The 19,508-nt window shown below is 39.8% G+C and overlaps 1 protein-coding gene across 3 annotated transcripts in view; it reads left to right on the forward strand.

Annotated features, from left to right (window-relative positions):
* Window positions 1–19,508, forward strand: part of SH3PXD2A (SH3 and PX domains 2A) — a 320,633-nt gene that overhangs the window by 109,410 nt on the left and 191,715 nt on the right. For all 3 annotated transcript variants that reach the window (XM_060768325.2, XM_060768323.2, XM_060768324.2), the window contains exon 4: window positions 16,803–16,879. In XM_060768325.2, the coding sequence (XP_060624308.1) occupies window positions 16,803–16,879 (77 nt within the window). The remainder of the gene's footprint in view (window positions 1–16,802; window positions 16,880–19,508) is intronic.

The raw sequence follows: 19,508 nt of genomic DNA on the forward strand, positions 1-19,508 counted from the left end.
TTATGAAATAAGAAGTAACAAGAAGGAAAACTTGTTCCCTTGAGTTTTTGAATAACATTGTAAATTAGAGACGTGCCTGTAACATGTTTAGGAAATCAGTTACTGTTAGGAAATTTTACATCTGCTTTTGTTTTAATCACTGTTGTATTCCAACTACAACAACATAGAAGAAGTGCACAACTGCTGTGATGACATCATTTCTGTTGTGAATTTGTGCATTTTTGAAACACAAATTGGCAGAATGGATACATTGTGTGTTAGTTCTCCCCACCTTCTGCACCATTTGGCATGGGGAAAATGTGTAGTTGGAACATATAATACTTCCTCAAGAAATACATAGGTCTGCATCTAATTATAGGTTCCAATTAGAGTATATCCATTCTATCAATTGCTAAATGTTTATTTGATTCACATCCCACATTTATTTCAGTATGGCACACAAAGCAGTTAAAACATGATGATGATGATGATGATGATGATGATGATGATGATGGAGACTTTTAAGCAGAGGTTGGATGGCCGGTGGTCGGTGGTGCTTTGAATGTGATTTTCTTGCTTCTCGGCAAGGGGTTGGACTGGATAGCCGACGAGGTCCCTTCCAACTCTATGATTGTATGATTCTATTCTATGATGATGACGACGATGATGATAAAAACAATAACAAAAGCTATACTATTAAAAACACTAATTTAAAGCAGTACAAAAAATTAAAACATGCTAAAATGTAAATGCAAGTTTAGTGCAATGTATTAAAATAGCCTTCTATCACAATGTGCTAGGTACCAAAGCACTTTTAAAAAGAATAGGACTTTGCTTGTCAGTAGAATACAGTGGAGAGCATGCCGTTTCTAGAACTGTTTGTACTTTGTGGTAAGCGACTACTTTTGCCTACAGGCTTTATAGCAGCAGTGACAATTGTGCAGTCCAAAAACCAGAATCATCAAGCATTTCTAGTCCTATGTATGATTGTGAGAATCGACTCATTTGAAATGCGTTGCTGGAAGAGAGTTCAGCCAAAAAGACAAATGAATGTGTACAACTCAATCCTGAACTCTTGGTAGAAGCCAAGATGACAAAACTGAAGCTGTCATATTTTGGACATCTCATGGGATGATGTGACTCATTGGAAAAAATGATAATGTTCAGTACTATACAGTGGGAGGCAGTAGGAAAAAAAACTTACCCTACAGGAGGATTGATTCAACCAAGGCCACCCAATAGGCAAATTGAGTTTGCAAGACTTCTTGGAGTTTTCTTATTCATAGGATGTCCATAAATCACAATCAAGAGCAAAGGATAACAATAAAGAAATGTTGGACAGTAATTTGTGTTATTTAGCAAGCAAAGTCAATGATGAGAAATCCTGGGAGCTTAGCAGTATCTTGAGGGCTGCATAATTTCCAGTTTGTGCAAATTCACAGAAGCCTTCATGGGAATCCTTTCTAAGTGAAACAAGTCCAATGAGACTGATTCAGAAGTGAATCACCTAGTCATTCTAGTTATTGGAATGCAGACTTTCAAAGAAGCAGCACTGGTGGTTTATTTCATCTAACAGTGGTTCTCAACCTGTGGATCCCCAGATGTTTTGGCCTTCAACTCCCACAAATCCTAACAGCTGGTAAACTGGCTGGGATTTCTGGGAATTATAGGCCAAAACACCTGGGAAACAACAGGTTGAGAACCACCGACACATAGCAAACTGATACATATTTAGAGATACTCCAATTCTTCCACCTATGTTGCTACTTCTGCTTAAAGGTCAGAAAGGAAGAGAAATACATGCCAAAATGGGCAACTGCTATCTAGTCAACAGTCATCCATCACAATAAACCTTCCTTCACCATTTATGGTCTTATCACACTATGTTGTTATAAGGTAAAGGTTAAGGTTTCCCCTTGACATATGCTACTTCATCACACTAGAGTAGGGGTCCGCAACCTTTTAAAACAGAGAGCCAGGTCACAGTCCCTCAAACTGTTGGAGAGCTGGATTATAATTTTTTTTAAAACCATGAATGAATTCCTATGCACACTGCACATATCTTATTTGTAGTGCAAAAAAACCTTTAAAACAATACAATAATTAAAATGAAGACCATTTTTGACAAATATAAACTTATTAGTATTTCAAGTGTGGGGCTGCTTTTGGCTGATGAGATAGAATTGTTGTTGTTGTTGTTGTTGTTGTGTGCTTTCAAGTCATTTGAGACTTAGGTTGACCCTGAGCGAGGGCCGGGTAAATTACCTTGGAGGGCCATATCCGCCCCCCGGGCCTTAGTTTGAGGACCACTGCACTAGAGAATGAATCCACTTTAAATCCGGATTCTGCCTCCTGCAGAATTCTGGGGTTTGTAGTTTAGGGAGGCTGTTAAAGGCTCCTCCCTAAACTACAAGCCCCAGAATTCTGCAGGAGGCAACAACCGGATTTAAAGTGGATTAATTCTTTAGTGTGATGAAGTCTTAAGTCTAGTCGAGTCTGACTCTGGGCGGTGGTGCTCATTTCCATTGCCAGCATTGTCCGTCGATGCCTCTGAGGTCATGTGGCTGGCATGACTGCATGGAGCGCCATTACCTTCCTGCAGGTTTTCAAACTACTAGGTTGGCAGAAATTGGGGCTAACAGCGGGAGCTCGCCCTGCTCCCCAAATTCGAACCGCCAACAATATTGCAGTGGCAGTTGAACTGGAATATTGTTATAGTTATAGTTATATATTATTCTACTTCAACCACCATTGCAATATCATATGAAAATTCTGGATTTGCAAGTAGGACACTTGTAATTCTCAGCCAGAGAGTTCTTAAGCCTCATGAAACAACCAACTCTTCAATTTCACAGATTATTTCTATGGCAGTTAAAGTGAAATAATAGCATTATAACAATGCAATGTGACTTGACTGCCAATCTGTCACAGCAATTCAAGAACAATAGTTACAGGAGAAGGGAATGTTCACCCTGAGGAGCACAGGGAAACAAATTAGGGGCCCTTGCACACTACACAGTTACCATATTTACTCAAGACTAACTTACACTTTCTTTGGCTAAATTACATTACTAAAATTGAGGTGCACATTAAATTTGATGGTGTGTTAGAATCATGTACCTAAACTCATCAGTGCTGTTGGGCAAATGATCCCAGCTGGGGACAAAGGAGGGAGAGGCAGCACTGGCCTGTAAAGGCTGGTGGGAAGGCCAAACAAAGGGGAGTGGTTTCCCATCAGCCTGTTTGCAGCCACAACCGTCTCACATTACATTCAACAGCAGATCCTTTTTTTGTAACACACACCTTCAAAACTGAGGTGTGCAATACATTTGATGGCACATTATACTCAAGTAAATATAGGTAGCAGTGCTATGATTAAACATTAAATGCAGTGGCAACATCCTACAGAATAATAGGATTTGCTGTTTAGGTAGAGATTATTTAGAATTCTCAGGCAGAGAACTCTAGTGTGTCACAAAACTATAAATTTCAGGATTCCAGAGGACATTGCCATTACAATTGGAATGGAATCATAGTGCTATAATTGTATAGTGTGAAAGGGTATCGAAATGAAACTTTTTGTTCACTATTCCATTACGGTTCCGATGTTTTAAAATTATTTTTAACCTTTTCCCCAACTGCTGCAACAGATTATAAAAAAAATCCAGTTTTGAAAGAAGTGTATTCCCTATTATAATATTTCAATAATCAAATGTAGAATTGAAGTGGCTAAATTACATTTAAATTACATAAGTATTAGGATTATATTAGAGTAGTAGAAACAGAGAATAAAAACATTCGAACTGGTTGGGGTTTTAACTTCCAGGCACTGGAAAGAAAAGTAGCTACAGGGCTACCAATGCAGTGCCAAGCTTGTGGTGAAAAGATAAAGAATTTGTGGGAATTGTCATTGTGTATAGGAGCTTTTCCAACACATATCTAGATAACTGAAAGGTTGGTGGTTCAAATCTGAGGAGTGGGGTGGGCTCCTGCTGTTAGCCTCAGCTTCTGCCAACTTAGCAGTTCAAAAACATGCAAATGTGAGTAGCTCAAGAGGTACCACTTTTGCTGAAAGGTAACGGTGTTCTATGCAGTCATGCTGGCCACATGACCTTGGAGGTGTCTATGGACAATGCCGACTCTTTGGCTTAGTAATAGAGATGAGCACCACCCCTCAAAGTCGGATACGACTGGACTTAATGTCAGTGGAAACCTTTATCTTTACCTGTAGTAGCTTTTCCAACACATATCTAGTTAGGACTGGGAAAAGTCAGTGAAAGCAATATACTGTATATACTCGAATATAAGCCTAGTTTTTCAGCCCTTTTTTTCAGGCTGAAAATGTCCTCCTCGGCTTATACTTGAGTCAAGGTTATTTATTATTTTACTCTGTTGTTGTTATTATTATTACATGTATTATTTATTCGTATTATTATTATTATTACATTTATCATTTTACTCTATTATTATTATATTAATTTTTACTGCATAATTGTTTACTACTACATTCATTATTTTACTCTTTTATTACTTTTATTACATTTCCATTATTTTACTCTATTATTATTATTATTATTACATTTATTATTTTACTCTATTATTATTGGAAGAATATGTAAGCACATTTACGTTGAAGAAGGTTAGAATAATGGTTTAATCCGAGTTTGACAGTCTTATCTTAAATTACTGTTTTATGTAAATATTCAAAAACATTTCACCTACTGATGCCTCAATTAATGTAATTTTATTGATATCTATTTTTATTTTGAAATTTACCAGTAGCAGCTGCATTTCCCACCTCGGCTTATACTCGAGTCAATTCGTTTTTCCCAGTTTTTGTGGTAAAATTAGGTGCACCGGCTTATATTCAGGTCGGCTTATACTCGAGTATATACTGTATGTTAGATGGGCCAATAAATTTATTTGGCATAGAGCTGTTATTGTGTGTTCTCAAGATCTCTATCAGTAGTGTGGCAGCCTGAAAAAAACCTGAAGCAGTATTAGCTGGTTTGTAAGGTATAAGCTCATAACATGGATAGATAAAAGACTTTTCAAGACTGTAACACTAAATATGTTTAGTAAGCAGTGAATTACATTGGACATAATAGGATTTAGTAAGGAGTAAATATGCTTAGGATTGTGCTGTGTAAAGCTTATTATTGGTAGTATTCGTTCTCAGGTTTCTTCTTGGCTTTCTTGTTCCTGTGCCTAGAAACATAAACATCCTTCTTTCCGTGTTTGTATAAAATCACTATGGTGAGGGTCCAGGGCCAGTGATGGAGTGGGGAGGGGAGAGGAGAGTAGGGCTGAACACAAATCAGCTCAGGAAACAAATTGCTGTTGATTCCATGAAGCCTTAGATCTGTACCCAGCTTGGGTCTTTAGCAGGTCCTTTGGTGGAGTTCCTTTCCACAACCCCAGTGCCAAGCTGACAGGGTGGCCATCAGTAACCCCTTTGTGCTTGCAAAAGATCCTAGACGAGGCGACTCCAGCAATACACTGATTCTTGTTAGATACCTGGCTCAAGGAGCAATTCAGGGTGACTCCCATTTTGAGAGATGGTCCAGGGACAACATAAGCCTTGTTAGTGAAGGAAGGTGGGATTAAGACCCTGATATAGAGCTTGTCTATACCAGGAATTTTGGTGATACTGAAGCTATTACAAAATTAGTGTGTTCAAAACATCCCTTGTGCAGAGACCCATGGAGAGACCCAGCAAAATATTTTGGAAGCAAAGAATACTATAACTGTTGTTATATTGCTTTCCAAGAATTATAGAAAACATTTCGGGCAGTTAAATGTCTAGATCAAGGCTGAATCTGAAAGTTATTAAGGCTATTTGTTTATGTTGTTTATGTGTAGCTTTTTGAAAGGACATGGGTTTTTTGTTTTTATTTTTTGCTAAAGAATGGTTACTGTAGATCTTCCCATGTTAAAGCCTGTTTAGAAATCTCTATCCATCCATCTGTCTATTAGGCTTGGTTGATCCAGTTTGTTAATTTCTTAATTCGTTATTAATTGGTTAAATAATTACTTTTAGAAGCGATATCGACGCGTTTTGGCAACCCGGAAGTGTTTTTGCCATATCGAAGCTGCGCCCCCATCTTCCTTACGACTTCCACCAGTGAATCGTAAATGCTGGGGGTGTGGCCTTTAGGAGCAGATGTTCTTACCCATGCCCACCTTCTTCTTTGCATTGGAGGCTTTGCAAGGTGGGCGTGACTACCCCCCTGGCAACAAGTGGCGATGCGGAAGAGCTGGGCGTATCCATGCCCACCTCGCAAAGCCGCTGATGCAAAGAGGAAGGAGGTGGACGTGGCCAAGCAAAGCGCTCCTCGCTCGGAGGTCGCTGGGGGCGAGGAGTGCTGTGCTTGGCCTCCGAGGAGTGCTGTGCTTGGCCACGCCCGCCTTTCCCTTGGACAGCTTGCCAGGGAGGAGAAAGAAAGGTGAGACATTTAAAAACCAACACTTTTAAAATCTCTCACCTTTCTTTCCCTTCCCTGGCAAGCTGTCCAAGGGAGAGGTGGGCGTGGCCAAGCACATTTTAATATTATTATCAATATTATATGTGTATACAATATATTATATTATTAGCACATCACAATATTAGTGTGATATATTACTATATTGTACTATACCACTGTACTGTAATATTATTAGTAATATTACATGTAATATAAAATATAAATAATATAAAATATATAATTCTTACATTGTATTATTATTTGTATTATATTATTATTATATTATAATATGAATATTTAGAACCCTTAGGTCTTATAAACCTTAATATTATTATTTCCTAGTGGGCTTTGGTGGAACCTGTGTTGTAATAAAAAGCTCTCTAAAATTGAGTGACTGGAAAGAGGCTGGTGGAGCAGTGAGGAGATTCCAGGGCTCAGTTTCCAGATGGCAGCTCTGCCAGATCCTCCCTTTTTCTGACAGATGCTGCTCCAAAATTACTGGCAGAATCAAGATGATGATACAGCAACTATGTGCAAAACCAGAGGCTTTAATTTCACTTCCTCGTGATAACTGGTACATCAAAGTATCTGTTTTGCACTGGGCTTGCGGCTAAAGTTGTAGGAGGAACTGAGATCTGGAAGCACCGAGCAGAATAATCGTGTGCAGGTTTACTTGGAAGCAAGTCCCAGCCAATAATCTCACCACAAGTATTAATATGATCATGTTGGGCAAAGTTCAGCTTTCCAGGCAATGCTGGACTACAATTCCGAGCATTGCTCGCCAGCACCTGTGCTGACTAGAACTGATGAAAGATGCAATCCAGCAGCATTTTGGCCACCTCTGATGTACAGAATGCACTTTAATGAAATAACTTACTAATATTGAGAAAACGTCTTCATATATAATTATGGCTTGTAATGAAACTTTTTGAATGGATGGTATTGCATTTATTGCTTCATTACCTTTACCTGTTGGTTTTACTGGATTTGTTATAAACTGGTTTGAGATTGTTAAAAAATGCAAAGTGATATTAAACTGCGAATAAAGCAGAAAGCAGGTATTCTTAAAGCCCTAAAATACTAGTTCTAAATAAAACCATGAGGGGATTTTCTTCAAAATGGACAGGATGCGATTAATATCCCTGGTGGAAAATTGTTTGAGACACATGTACTCATAAATTATGGAATAAGGGATCCTATTACCAGCCCCATCTGTGTCTCCTGAAATAGCAGTAAGAAGATAATTATATTAGCAGCCTTTCTTGCTTTATTTTGTGCTATATGATTGGCATTGGCTGTGAGCCGGTTTTGTTCCAGTTAAAAGATTGAAGCAGAATCTTTTTTAAAAATTATTAACAATATATTTTATAACAATTTCATTAAATTACAGGCATCATTTTGAATGAAAAACATTACCTCCTTCTAGGATAGGAAGTTGGCTTCAAACGTCTTTATTCTCTCTTAATGTCTTTATCCTCTCTTTCCCTATGCAAAGCCTTTTTTTCATATCTACCCGTATTATCTATGGGACCATACTTGTTATTTTAGTTTCTAACCATATGATATGGAGTCCCCGGTGGCGCAGGTTAAACTATTGAGCTGCTGAACTTGCTGACTGAAAGGTCAGCGGTTTGAATCCAGGGAGCAGGGTGAGCTCCTGCTGTTAGCCCCAGCTTCGGCCAAGCTGTGCTTGCAAGGGGGGTGGGACCGAGTGCAGGGCCACCCCTGATGATTTTAACCTTCGAGGTGGGCCATATAGTCCTATGACTCTACTTTAATGCCATGGTTTTATCTTGTGGAATCCTGGGACTTCCAGTTAGGGGGAGGGTGTCTTTAGAAATTCTTAGACAGATTGCTCTAGTGCCCTTCAAACTATAAACTACAATTTCAAAGGATGCTGCCATGCTATTTCATTTATTATTTTTGCTTTATCTTGTTTTTCCCCTAGCGGACAGACTGAGGTGACTTACAACAAATCAATATAAAGTGCAACAAAAAAACCCAGCTATTCACACAAAATGTCATAAAGGTTGGCAATGCCTTTTTCAAGAGTCAGGTATGGTAAGCTGTTGCAGCAAAACCATTCCATAGCACCTTAAAGATGTACAAATGTATTGCAACCTTAGTCATAACATCAGCCTGCATGTAGACATTCAAAGATATGTAGTAGTAATAATAATAAATGCAAAGGCTCTGGCACAAGCCAGTAAAGGTGGTCCCAGTGGTGATTGGCACACTGGGTGCAGTGCCTAAAGACCTTGGCCTACACTTAAATACAATCGGCACTGACAAAATTACCATCTGTCAGCTGCCAAAGACCACCCTACTGGGATCTGCACACATTATTTTCAGATATATCACATAGTCCTAGACACTTGGGAAGTGTCCAATGTGTGATTCAATACAACAGCCAGCATAGTGACCTTGTTTGCTGTGTGCAAATCTTGTTGTGTTTCTAACAACAACAACAACAACAACAACAACAATCTTTGTTTATAGACCACTCTATCCCCCTGAGGGGACTTGGGGAGATATATAGCACACAGTTGTGGGTAAAAATGAAAACAGTGTGGTCAGAGAGGAATTAAATGCAGAAAGTAATTGTCACTCTTAACACTGTCCATTCACAAAATGTTGCTGATAACACAAACATCCTGGCCTTAGGTAAATCAATTAGCACATACAGGATGGTAATACTCACTTATCTCATTTCAACTCTGGCCCTTCCTAATGAGTTGTAATTCCTCTGTATCTTACCGTAATGCCCCTATAAAGTTTATTTGTTCACATAGGCAGCTTTCAGATTTGTTTTTACATGTTTCACTTACGCCTTTAATAGCCACAGTGGGCACTTTAAGATTTGTGACATGCTTGAAGCTTGGATTTTCTCTTGAAAGCTTGGCCCTGGCCTTGGCTGGAAGTAGGTTGGACATCCTGCCTCCTAAATTCTGAAAATAAAGGATGCTTTTAAAAAGAAGGGAGTAAGATGTTTTCAGGCAGGAGCTCGGATCCATACAGACTCGCATATCCCTCAGTTGTGGACAGAAGGGAGAGTGTTTAATTCATGTGCCTTGTGAAGATGGTGGCATCTATCCATCACCAGGGAGCTGGAACTAGAGACCACAAATTTTCAATACTGACCACCTTTTGAGGGTTATATGAGGTTCCTGGTGTCAGGATTCTGTAAACGATAGCCAACCTTGCACAGAGCAGGAGCTCAAGGAAACAAAGGCAGGCAGTATTTGGGGATTTGCTGCTTCTCTTTGGTTCTGCTTGGAAAGAAGGGAGAGTTTGTTTGGGCTTGTGTTTTTCTAGCATCCTGTCCAGTTTGGCTTCCATAATTGCTCCAGCTTTAGGTTCAGTTGTCTAGATCCAAGAACACTGTTGTTAATTCACATCTATACTAAGTTTTAGTGATACTACCGATTTGCCTTTTTGAAAATGAAGAAAGGAAAGAAAATAATGTTCATTTGGTGCTCCCCTTCCTGAGAAGTGAAAAATCACATTATCACTGAATTATACTGGAGAAAATCCAACTGTCACCTTTGCTCAGGACACTTTTCCTTTCAAGACAAGAGGAAGTAATTGACCAGAACAGCAATCCTGGGATAAGCTTCTTAGTGCTTTTGCTTTCATTGGGGGAAAGGCTGTTGAAATGTGACAGTTCCATGGGGCATGGAGATTCTTACTGTGATAAGGGGACTTGATCTCTGTGACAGATTGTCTTCCCTTTGCTGAAATGTCCTTTCAGCTAAATACTTCATTTTCTTGGTTTTATAGAATAGCTATAGCGTGCAGAGTATCTTTCATGAGAAAAGCCATATCTTCAGTAATCCCCAATCCAAAACCCTCTAAATTTGTTGTTGTGTGCCTTTAATTCTGATTTATGGTGACCCTAAGGAAAGCTGAGCCCCCTGATGGCACATTGGCATAAATCGCTGAGCTGCTAAACTTGCTGATCAAAAGGTTGGCAGTTCGAATGCAGGGAATGGGGTGAGCTCCCGGTGTTAGCCCCAGCTTGTGCCGACCTAACAGTTCAAAAACATTCAAATGTGAATAGATCAACAGGTACCATGTTGGTTGTTAGGTAACAGCGCTCCATGCAGTCGTGCTGGCCACATGACCTTGGAGGTGTCTATGGACAATGCTGGCTCTTCGGCTTAGAAATTGAGATGGGCACCACTCCCCAGAGTTCGACACAACTAGACTTAATGTCAGGGGAAATCTTTACTTTTAATTGTCTGAAAAATGGAATTGTCTGAAAGTTTGTTCAAAAGGAGCCTGCTTTTGCCATCCTCTGAGGTTGAGAGAGGATGACTTCATCAGGGTCACCCAGTCTGTTTACATGGATGAGCAGGGATTTGAAGATGGGTCTCCTAGGTTCCTGTTTTAGCGTTCAAACCACGTCACCTTCCTAACTCTCCTTCTAAAGGTTCTGGATTGAAACTCCCATTATTCCCAGTAACGTATCCCTGTGTTGACTGAGGTGATACGGAAGTAGTTTAGAGGATTCCAAAGGATGGTAACATACGCTTAGACTGGATCTACACTGTCATATAATCCAGATCAAAGCAGATAATCCACACTATCTTCTTTGAACTGGATTATATGAGTCTACACTGCCGTATAATCCGGTTCAAAGCAGATAATGTGGATTTTAGATGGCAATGTAGATGGGGCCTGAGTGGGAGTAATATCCATTAATTCAAGCAAGTGAATGGCAGCTATACCTGGAGACATCAAGACCTGAATGTAACCCCATCTGCATTCAGTACATGCACTTTGTCACTACACTGCAGCGTCCTTCTTTTGCCAGTTGTTCTTATTCCCTGAGAAATAGGTTTCAATCTTTAGCCAATGTTTAAGCACATTTGCTGGTGTCATTTAACCTCCCCTATAACACTGCAAAGACGGCAGTCTGTGGTATAAATTATTAAGCGGTGCAGCTTGTTGGCTATTGGTCATGCCTTGATGAGAAAGATAAAACTGCCATTCTGCCCACAAAACACACTCTTGTGTCTGCCCAACCTCTGGTTCCCTCTTGTTGATGGCCCAGGGACTTCAAACAGCCTGCCTGACATGGCTGTTTGTGAATTTTATTGTATGTAACAGAGGCTCAAGTGTTCATTTTCCTGTGGCGAGTTGGGAGGAATTTCATGGTGAGCAGAATAAAGGATGTTTGTTCCTCCATTCCAGTTATATATCTCTGCCTAAAAATAATGCAGATAAGAAGAGAAAGAACCTTCCTTTAAAAATGGGATGGGAGAGAGAGGAAGATACTCCCAATTTTTTTGACTTTTCATTCATTCACTCTCCCATTTGTGCCAGTAGCGAGGTCGGGGCAATTTATTTAGTTTTGCTTTGTTTTAAACCAAGGGAAATCTAATGGGGGCTTAAGAGTGAATTCAATTAGTAAGTTGATTTGAATTGCCAGAAATCCCTTCCTGAGGATTGGCCAGTACAAATTATCGCAAACATTTTGGCAATCAATGAAATTATTCAATGTTCTGGGCCTTCAATAAATCTTTAAGCAATAGCTTGTTCTTTCTTATGAGTAAAGGGATTTCACACTAAGCCCAAAATCTATGCAAGGAAAAGCAACTAAACAGATTCTGTGACTGGAATAAGGTAAAGGTGTAAATCATAGAATCATAGAGTTGGAAGATACCTCGTGGGCCATCCAGTCCAACCCCTTGCCAAGAAGCAGAAAAATTGTATTCAAAGCACCCCAGACAGATGGCCATCCAGCTTCTGTTTAAAAGCTTCCAAGGAAGGAGCCTCTACCACACTCTGGGGCAGAGAGTTCCACTGCTGAACACCTCTCACAGTCAGGAAGTTCTTCCTAATGTTCAGATGGAATCTCCTTTCTTGTAATTTGAAGCCATTGTTCCACGTCCCAGTCTCCAGGACAGCAGAAAGCAAGTTTGCTCCCTCCTCCCTGTGACTTCCTCTCACATATTTATACATGGCTATCATGTCTCCTCTCAGCCTTCTCTTCTCCAGGCTAAACATGCCCAGCTCTTTAAGCTGCTCCTCATAGGGCTTGTTCTCCAGACCCTTGATCGTTTTAGTCGCCCTTTACATTAAGTCTAGTCTTGTCCAACTCTGAGGGGTGGTACTCATCTCAATTTCTAAGCCGAAGAGCCAGCGTTGTCCGTAGACACCTCCAAGGTCATGTGGACAGCATGACTGCATGGAGTACTGTTAACCTTCCCACCAAAGCGGTATCTATTGATCTACTCACATTTGCATGTTTTTGAACTGCTAGGTTGACAGAAGCTGGGGCTAACAGCAGGAGCTCACCCCACTTCCTGGATTCGAACCGCTGACCTTTCAGTCAGCAAGTTCAGCAGCTTAGTGGCTTAACCTGCTGCACCACTGGGGCTGAAATAATTCATACCTATTAGGTACATTTCAAACAATTTCAAAATAAGGAAGATTATATTCTCATGAATGTGTGTGTGAGAGAGAGAGAGCGAGTGAGAGGCAGATGAAAGAAGGGACAGAAGGGGGAAAGAGCACAATAGGAGAAAAGACTACCATTGAAATAAAAAAAATCTGAGTAACAGCTATTTATTTATCCAGGTCTTTTCCTTCTTTTTCTCTGGCATAATTTGACCATAGAGTTGTGCTATAGTGAATCTAGAGATTCTTACAAAAGTGTTCTCTCAAGAAGAAAAAGAAAATAGCAATTATCAAATATATAATTTTAAGTGACATATAAGGAATTAATGAAGATGGAACCTATCATGGAATCTCATCCATCTGTTTAAAGAAATTACTATTTTTGACTTTGTAGTTATCACAAAACATTATACTTACCTTGTTTCTCATGTTAAAGGCTCATATTGATTATAGTACTTTGAAGCTCTTGGCAGCAACTAGCCCTCTTTGTAAACCATCCATTTAGGCATGCAGAATTACAATTTCAGGAGCCCTTTGGTTGCTTTATACTTTCAAAAATATGGTCACCACTAGCTTGGCTTTCAGTTTGTGGCTTGGATTGGAAATGGGGAAACCAGAGAAGAGAAACTGTTCATTCTTTATGTAACATGTATAAAACTTCCAGAGCTGTAGCAAATTGCTTTGCAATATTTAAGAGGGGCAGTTTAATTCTTCCCTATTAACTAAAACACACACAAACCTAAAATAAAAATGCCTTTATTCTTTGGCATAGCCTTGTAATGCAACAATGTCAAGGAAAGATTTCTGCCCGTAGTTAAGCCTTGCCCATTCTTGATTGTACCAAATACTGGCAAAACCATGATATATTTACTAAGTTGTATTGCCTATATAGGAGGGTTTGTATGGAAACAGAACCCAGAAGTTGCACAAAGAATGGCAGGAGAGTAGTACGTATGTGTTCCTGTGGTGGTAAGAAGCATATCCAATTACTGTGCAGGCTTCGATTTTGGGGTTTCATGAAAGTGAACCACATAATTAGTTATTTGTTATTATTTTATTTTCACTGTTAGAGATGGATTTGTTTGCCTGTGCCAAAACAAGCTGCCTAACTACTAACATCAGAGGGCCCTTCCACACAGCCATATAACCCAGAATATCAAGTCAGAAAATCCCACAATGTATTGTCAAAGGCTTTCATGGGTGGAATCACTGGGTTGCTGTGAGTTTTCCAGTCTTTATGGCCATGTTCCAGAAGCATTCTCTCTCTCCATAATGCTTCTGGAACATGGCTATGCAGCCTGGAAAACTCACAACAACCCAATCCCACAATATATGCTTTGAATTGGTTTATTTAAGTCCATTTAAATTGGTTTATTTAAGCTCAAACCCAGAACCTCAACCAATGGCTGATACCAAATGAGAGACTCCTCCCCTGGGCATACAGAAAACTGGGGAACTTGGAAGGCGCTGAACAGACTGCGCTCTGGCACCATGAGATGCAGAGCCAACCTTAAGAAATGGGGCTACAAAGTGGAAGCCACGACATGCGAGTGTGGAGAAGAGCAAACCACTGACCACCTGCTGCAATGCAACTTGAGCTCTGCTACATACACAATGGAGGACCTTCTTGCGGCAACACCAGAGGCACTCCAAGTGGCCAGATTCTGGTCAAAGGACATTTAATCAACTACCAAGCTTGCAAACTTTGTGTTTTGTCTGTCTGTTTGTTTTGTTCTGTTAGAAATGTAATACAATGGTCTAGTTGCCCCTGACACAATAAATAAAAATTTAAGTCCACACTGCCATATGTTCCAGTTCAAAGCAGAAAATGTGGGATTTTATTCAGCTGTGTGGAAGGGACCAGAGTTAGTAGATGTGATGCAGCAACATTTGTTAGTGTGCCTCAGAGCTACTAAATGTCTTGAGCTGACTCTAGTGGCACCATTTTAGAAAGGCTTCACTAAGCACTAGCTGAATTATTACAGGAAGATGTTTTCTTTTTTCTTTTTCCTTATTTGTTGTTAGGCTTCTCTTTCCCTGAGAAGTCTAGAGTCAGGGGAACATGCAAAGAAACATCCCTGCCCTTGGGGATGTTCTCATCCATGGACAAACAACCCAGATATTTTTAACTCTGAGGAACTATATTACACTACAGGAAATTACATCGGCTGTCACTTAGCCCTGCTAGACCTAACTGTGCCAATTCCTATTGAACTGATGTCCTGTAAGCAACGAACCATTATTGAGAGCCCAAGAGTCATTTTCCTATCCTGGGAACCAGAAATGCGTCTTGCCAAAGCAGGCAGCATCAGCCAGTGATTTGGCAGGAAGAGTTAAGTTCCGGTCCGGCAAATTGCTGTGTGCAGCCTGTAGTGTAATAGATGTGAAGTAATTTCCCCATGTAGTCTCTTGTTGAGGGATCACATCCAGGTGGATATAAGAATTCTACACGTTAACAAAATTTAGCATAATTTTGCTTACGAGGTTTAAGATGATTTACTAGGAAACCACAGGTAATAGTTCTGTTGACATATTGATAGTGACTACATTATTGCCTATGTATTTATAGCACTATGACACCACTTCATCTCCTGTGGTTTTGTCCTGTGACAGTGGTTCTCAACCTGTGAGTCCCCGGGTGTTTTGGCCTATAACTCCCTGAAATCCCAGCCAGTTTACCAGCTATTAGGGCTTCTGGGAGTTGAAGGCCAAAACCTCTGGGCACCCACAGGTTGAGAACCATTGTCCTATGAAGTTGTAGGATTTGCCGTTTAGAGAGACGTATTTACAATTCTCATCCAGAGCATTCCACTACTTCACCAAAGTATAAACCCTGGAATTCCATAGGATGTAGCCATGGCAACTAAAGTGCTATAATAGAGTAGTGTGGAAGAGTCCCAGGTTATTCTGTGGGAAGGGAAAACGCAATTTGGACATGCTCAGATGTATCTTTTTTTTGTTTCTTCAACTGTTTGTTCTAGGTCTTGAAATATTTTGATACATTCATATATTTTGGGAAACTTTCACTGTAAAGGTGCTTTGAAAGGGAATCATTTAACACTAGGAGCCGCCAATGGCACAATGGGTTAAACCCTTGTGCCAGCAGGACTACTGACCCAAAGGTCGGTGGTTCGAATCCGGGGAGCTGAATCTGGGGAGCAGGGTGAGCTCCCATCTGTCAGCCCCAACTGCTCATGTGGGGACATGAGAGAAGCCTCCCACAGAATGGTAAAACATTCGGGCATCCCCTAGGCAACATTTTTGCAGATGGCCAATTCTCTCACATCAGAAGCGACTTGCAGTTTCTCAAGTCACTCCTGATATGAAAAAATGTAACACTGCCAGTTGGTGACCATTCTAAGCTGAAAATGGGATTCCCATAGACTTTGCTTGCATCAAAAAGTCTGACATGATTTTTTTCACAAACTCATCTCTTCATGTTTCTTCTATACAATGGATTCAACATAGCTGAGTGTCCAATGTTGTCTCTTCCCCTTTCTTGATTCCCCCTTATATTCATTTGTTCCACATCTTTTTCTCCATGTCCTTCCTAGTATAATTTTTGCCATCTTAAGGAGTGTCTCACAGTTAGCAAAAGTCCTCTTTTACTATATTATGTCCATATCACAATGTAAGGAAATTACAGCTTTACTCCTGAGTAAATGAGGTTATGGTGAAGTTTTATCACCTGTTTTTTTTTCTGGCCATTTTTACAACCTGACCAAAAAAACCTAATTGGTTTCAAACTCATCCTAGTAGTTTACTTCTTGTTTGGGGAACCAGGCAAGGAAAGTGCAGACATTTACAATATGTAGAAGCCATTGATGCTTTGAAAATATTTCACTTGTTGGATTATTTTGAAGTATAGTCTCTTCAAAGATGAAAGCAAAGGCAGAAATCAAAATGGATAAGCAGCGAATGTCACCCTCATCATCTTCTTCTCTTTTTTTGCAGGCAAAATCCTGTTCCGAAGAAGTCATATTCGAGATGTAGCTGTGAAGAGACTAAGGCCCATTGATGATTACTGCAGGGTAAGAATTCCTTTTAGAGGACAGTTGATAGTGCACAGTGAATGCGGCACTGAATATAGTTGCATAGAAACAATGCTGTGACACTTGCAGTATCGTTTGCTGACTAATGGGAACTTTGATAGCCTTTCTAAAATTAGTTCAGCATTTTTGGTACAGGGCAAACAATGTTCTTGAAATATATTGCTAATGGCTTGCACCAGATTTTAGACATCTGAAGGAACAAAAAATAAGTAATTAATTCTGAACCCTTTGGCTAAGGAAATGGAATTAAAATCTTATCATATGAGATCAAGTCTTCTTTGTAACAATTGGTGCGCTGTCTGTTAGATCAAGGCCTAAGGGCTGCCCATAACCATCCACAAGCACTGTATCCGCCACATTAATTGTTCAGTCAGGAACTGTGCAAAACATGAGCATAAGAAATAGTGTCATGGGTTCACTGAACAGACATGTGGCTCAGAAGATAGGAATTCATTCCAAGGTTGGAAGGGCCACCTCTGACCCCCAGAAACCAGAAGCTGGTTACTTATCTGAAATGCAATTAACTTAAAAAGCAGACCATCCTGGATGACTATAAGAAATACATCTTTGAAAAAGTCTTATATCAGTGTTGGCTACAAACAATGGCACTCCATGACAATATTCATCTTGGCCTTGTTTACTTTCTCTGTCAGAATAACCTACCACAGCACTTCCTTTTAGTGGAATCAGACTCCTTTTATTGTCTAATCAATACGGGGCAAAGTTCAAACTTCAGCTTGGGCTGGAAAAAACCATGCAGTGGTTGAAATGAAGATAGATTTACATTCCATATCTATGGTATGGAAAAGAGAAGGCTAACCAAGATTTTAGTATAATATAATATAAAACTTTATTTATATTCCACCCTATCTCCCCTGGTGGACTCAGGGTGGATTCCATTTATTTATTTATTTATTTACTTTATTTGTATACCACTCTTCTCAGCCCTTAGGCGACTCAGAGCGGTTTACAACAATTTAGGTATACACAATACAAAATCATTAAGCATTAAAAAGCAATAGCATCACAAATCATTAAACATCAATATCAATACATCACTACATCACTATAACAAATCCATCAGGTCTCATCAATGAAATCAGAATCCAAACTCGTTATCCAATATTCCGTGTTCTGATAGTCAGTCAATCAATCACACTGCTTAGTCGAATGCCTGTTCAAACAGCCAGATCTTTACTTTCCTCCGGAATGCCAGCAAGGAGGGGGTCGATCTAATATTTGCAGGAAGGGCGATTCCAACAAACAAAAAGGCAAACATTCAATGCCTCAATAATAGTAAATACAAATATAATAGCCCAAAATAACCCCACATAAAGATCAATTTAAGCATAACAACTACAATTTAAATAAAACATAATCACTGGCTTGTTGTAGGTTTTTCGGGCTATATAGCCATGTTCTAGAAGCATTCTCTCCTGACGTTTCGCCTGCATGTATTAAGCCTTCGACAATACATAAAACATAATCAATTGAACGTTATAACCAACATAGAACTTGAATATAAAACATGAGAATTAATATATCAAAACCACACAAAATTTCACAAATGTGTGCATAGACTGTATAGCCAAAGTTGTTAAATGGGCTAATGTGATCTAACAAGGTCTGAGTGTGGTAGTTGTTTCTCTTCAACTAATCCTTCTCCACTCCATATGCTTGTGAGCAAAGATAGGTTTTTAGCTTTTTCTTTGAAGGAGAGGAGGGAGGGGATTATTTCTTTAGGGAGGGACTTTCAGAGGAGGGGGGCCATCACAAAGAAGCCCCTCTCTCTTGTTCCCACTGCCTCCAATGACAAAGTTGGTTTGTAGGTGAAGATACTGTTAGTCAAATGGTCTGGATCTGAGTCATTTCATAGGCTTCTAAATGAACACCAGACTCTATTTCAGAGTAAGAAAAAGGCAAAATCACTTCTGGGTATTCCTTGCCTTAAAAAACCGTATGAAATTCATGGGGCACCAGAACTTGATGGGTAACTTGGAGGTTCATGGACACATCTACACATCAATTTGTGAAATAATTGAGAGACCTTTAGATAAGTGAATTTTGGGGATGCAAATCAGATTATGAGCACCAGGGATGCAAATCAAGTTTGACACTCTAACTACTGTTTTCATTTCAAAAACCTATGTAAAGAAGGGTATTGTAGCAAAACATAATTTTAAATTCAGATTGTGTAGGTCGGCCTTTCCTAGCTTGATACACCCTGGATGTTTTGGACTATAGTCCCTGTTATCTCCATTCTGAATGCCAAATCTTGCTGGCCATGGTGAAAGTTGTAGCCCTACATCTGGAGGGCAAAAGACTGGAGAAGAATGATGTGGGGAACTTTTTCAAGTCAAGAATGAGAATATGCTACCTCTGCTTAGCAGACCTCCCAAGGGCTGTATGAGGTTTCAGTACTCTGTAGAGGGTAGAGTAAACAGCTCTGCTCCAGTTATTAGCCTCTTTCTGTCAGAGATATGGCAGACTTTAAGATGCAAAGTCAAGGAACAGGGGATAGGTCTTTTCATGTCTACACATAAACAACAGAAACCTGAATGTTTTGCTGTTAATCAGAAAGATGCTGTGTGCCACACTTGAATGTTTC

The sequence above is a fragment of the Anolis sagrei genome, chromosome 3 (genome assembly GCF_037176765.1).
Source record: "Anolis sagrei isolate rAnoSag1 chromosome 3, rAnoSag1.mat, whole genome shotgun sequence".
Taxonomy (NCBI): domain Eukaryota; kingdom Metazoa; phylum Chordata; class Lepidosauria; order Squamata; family Dactyloidae; genus Anolis; species Anolis sagrei.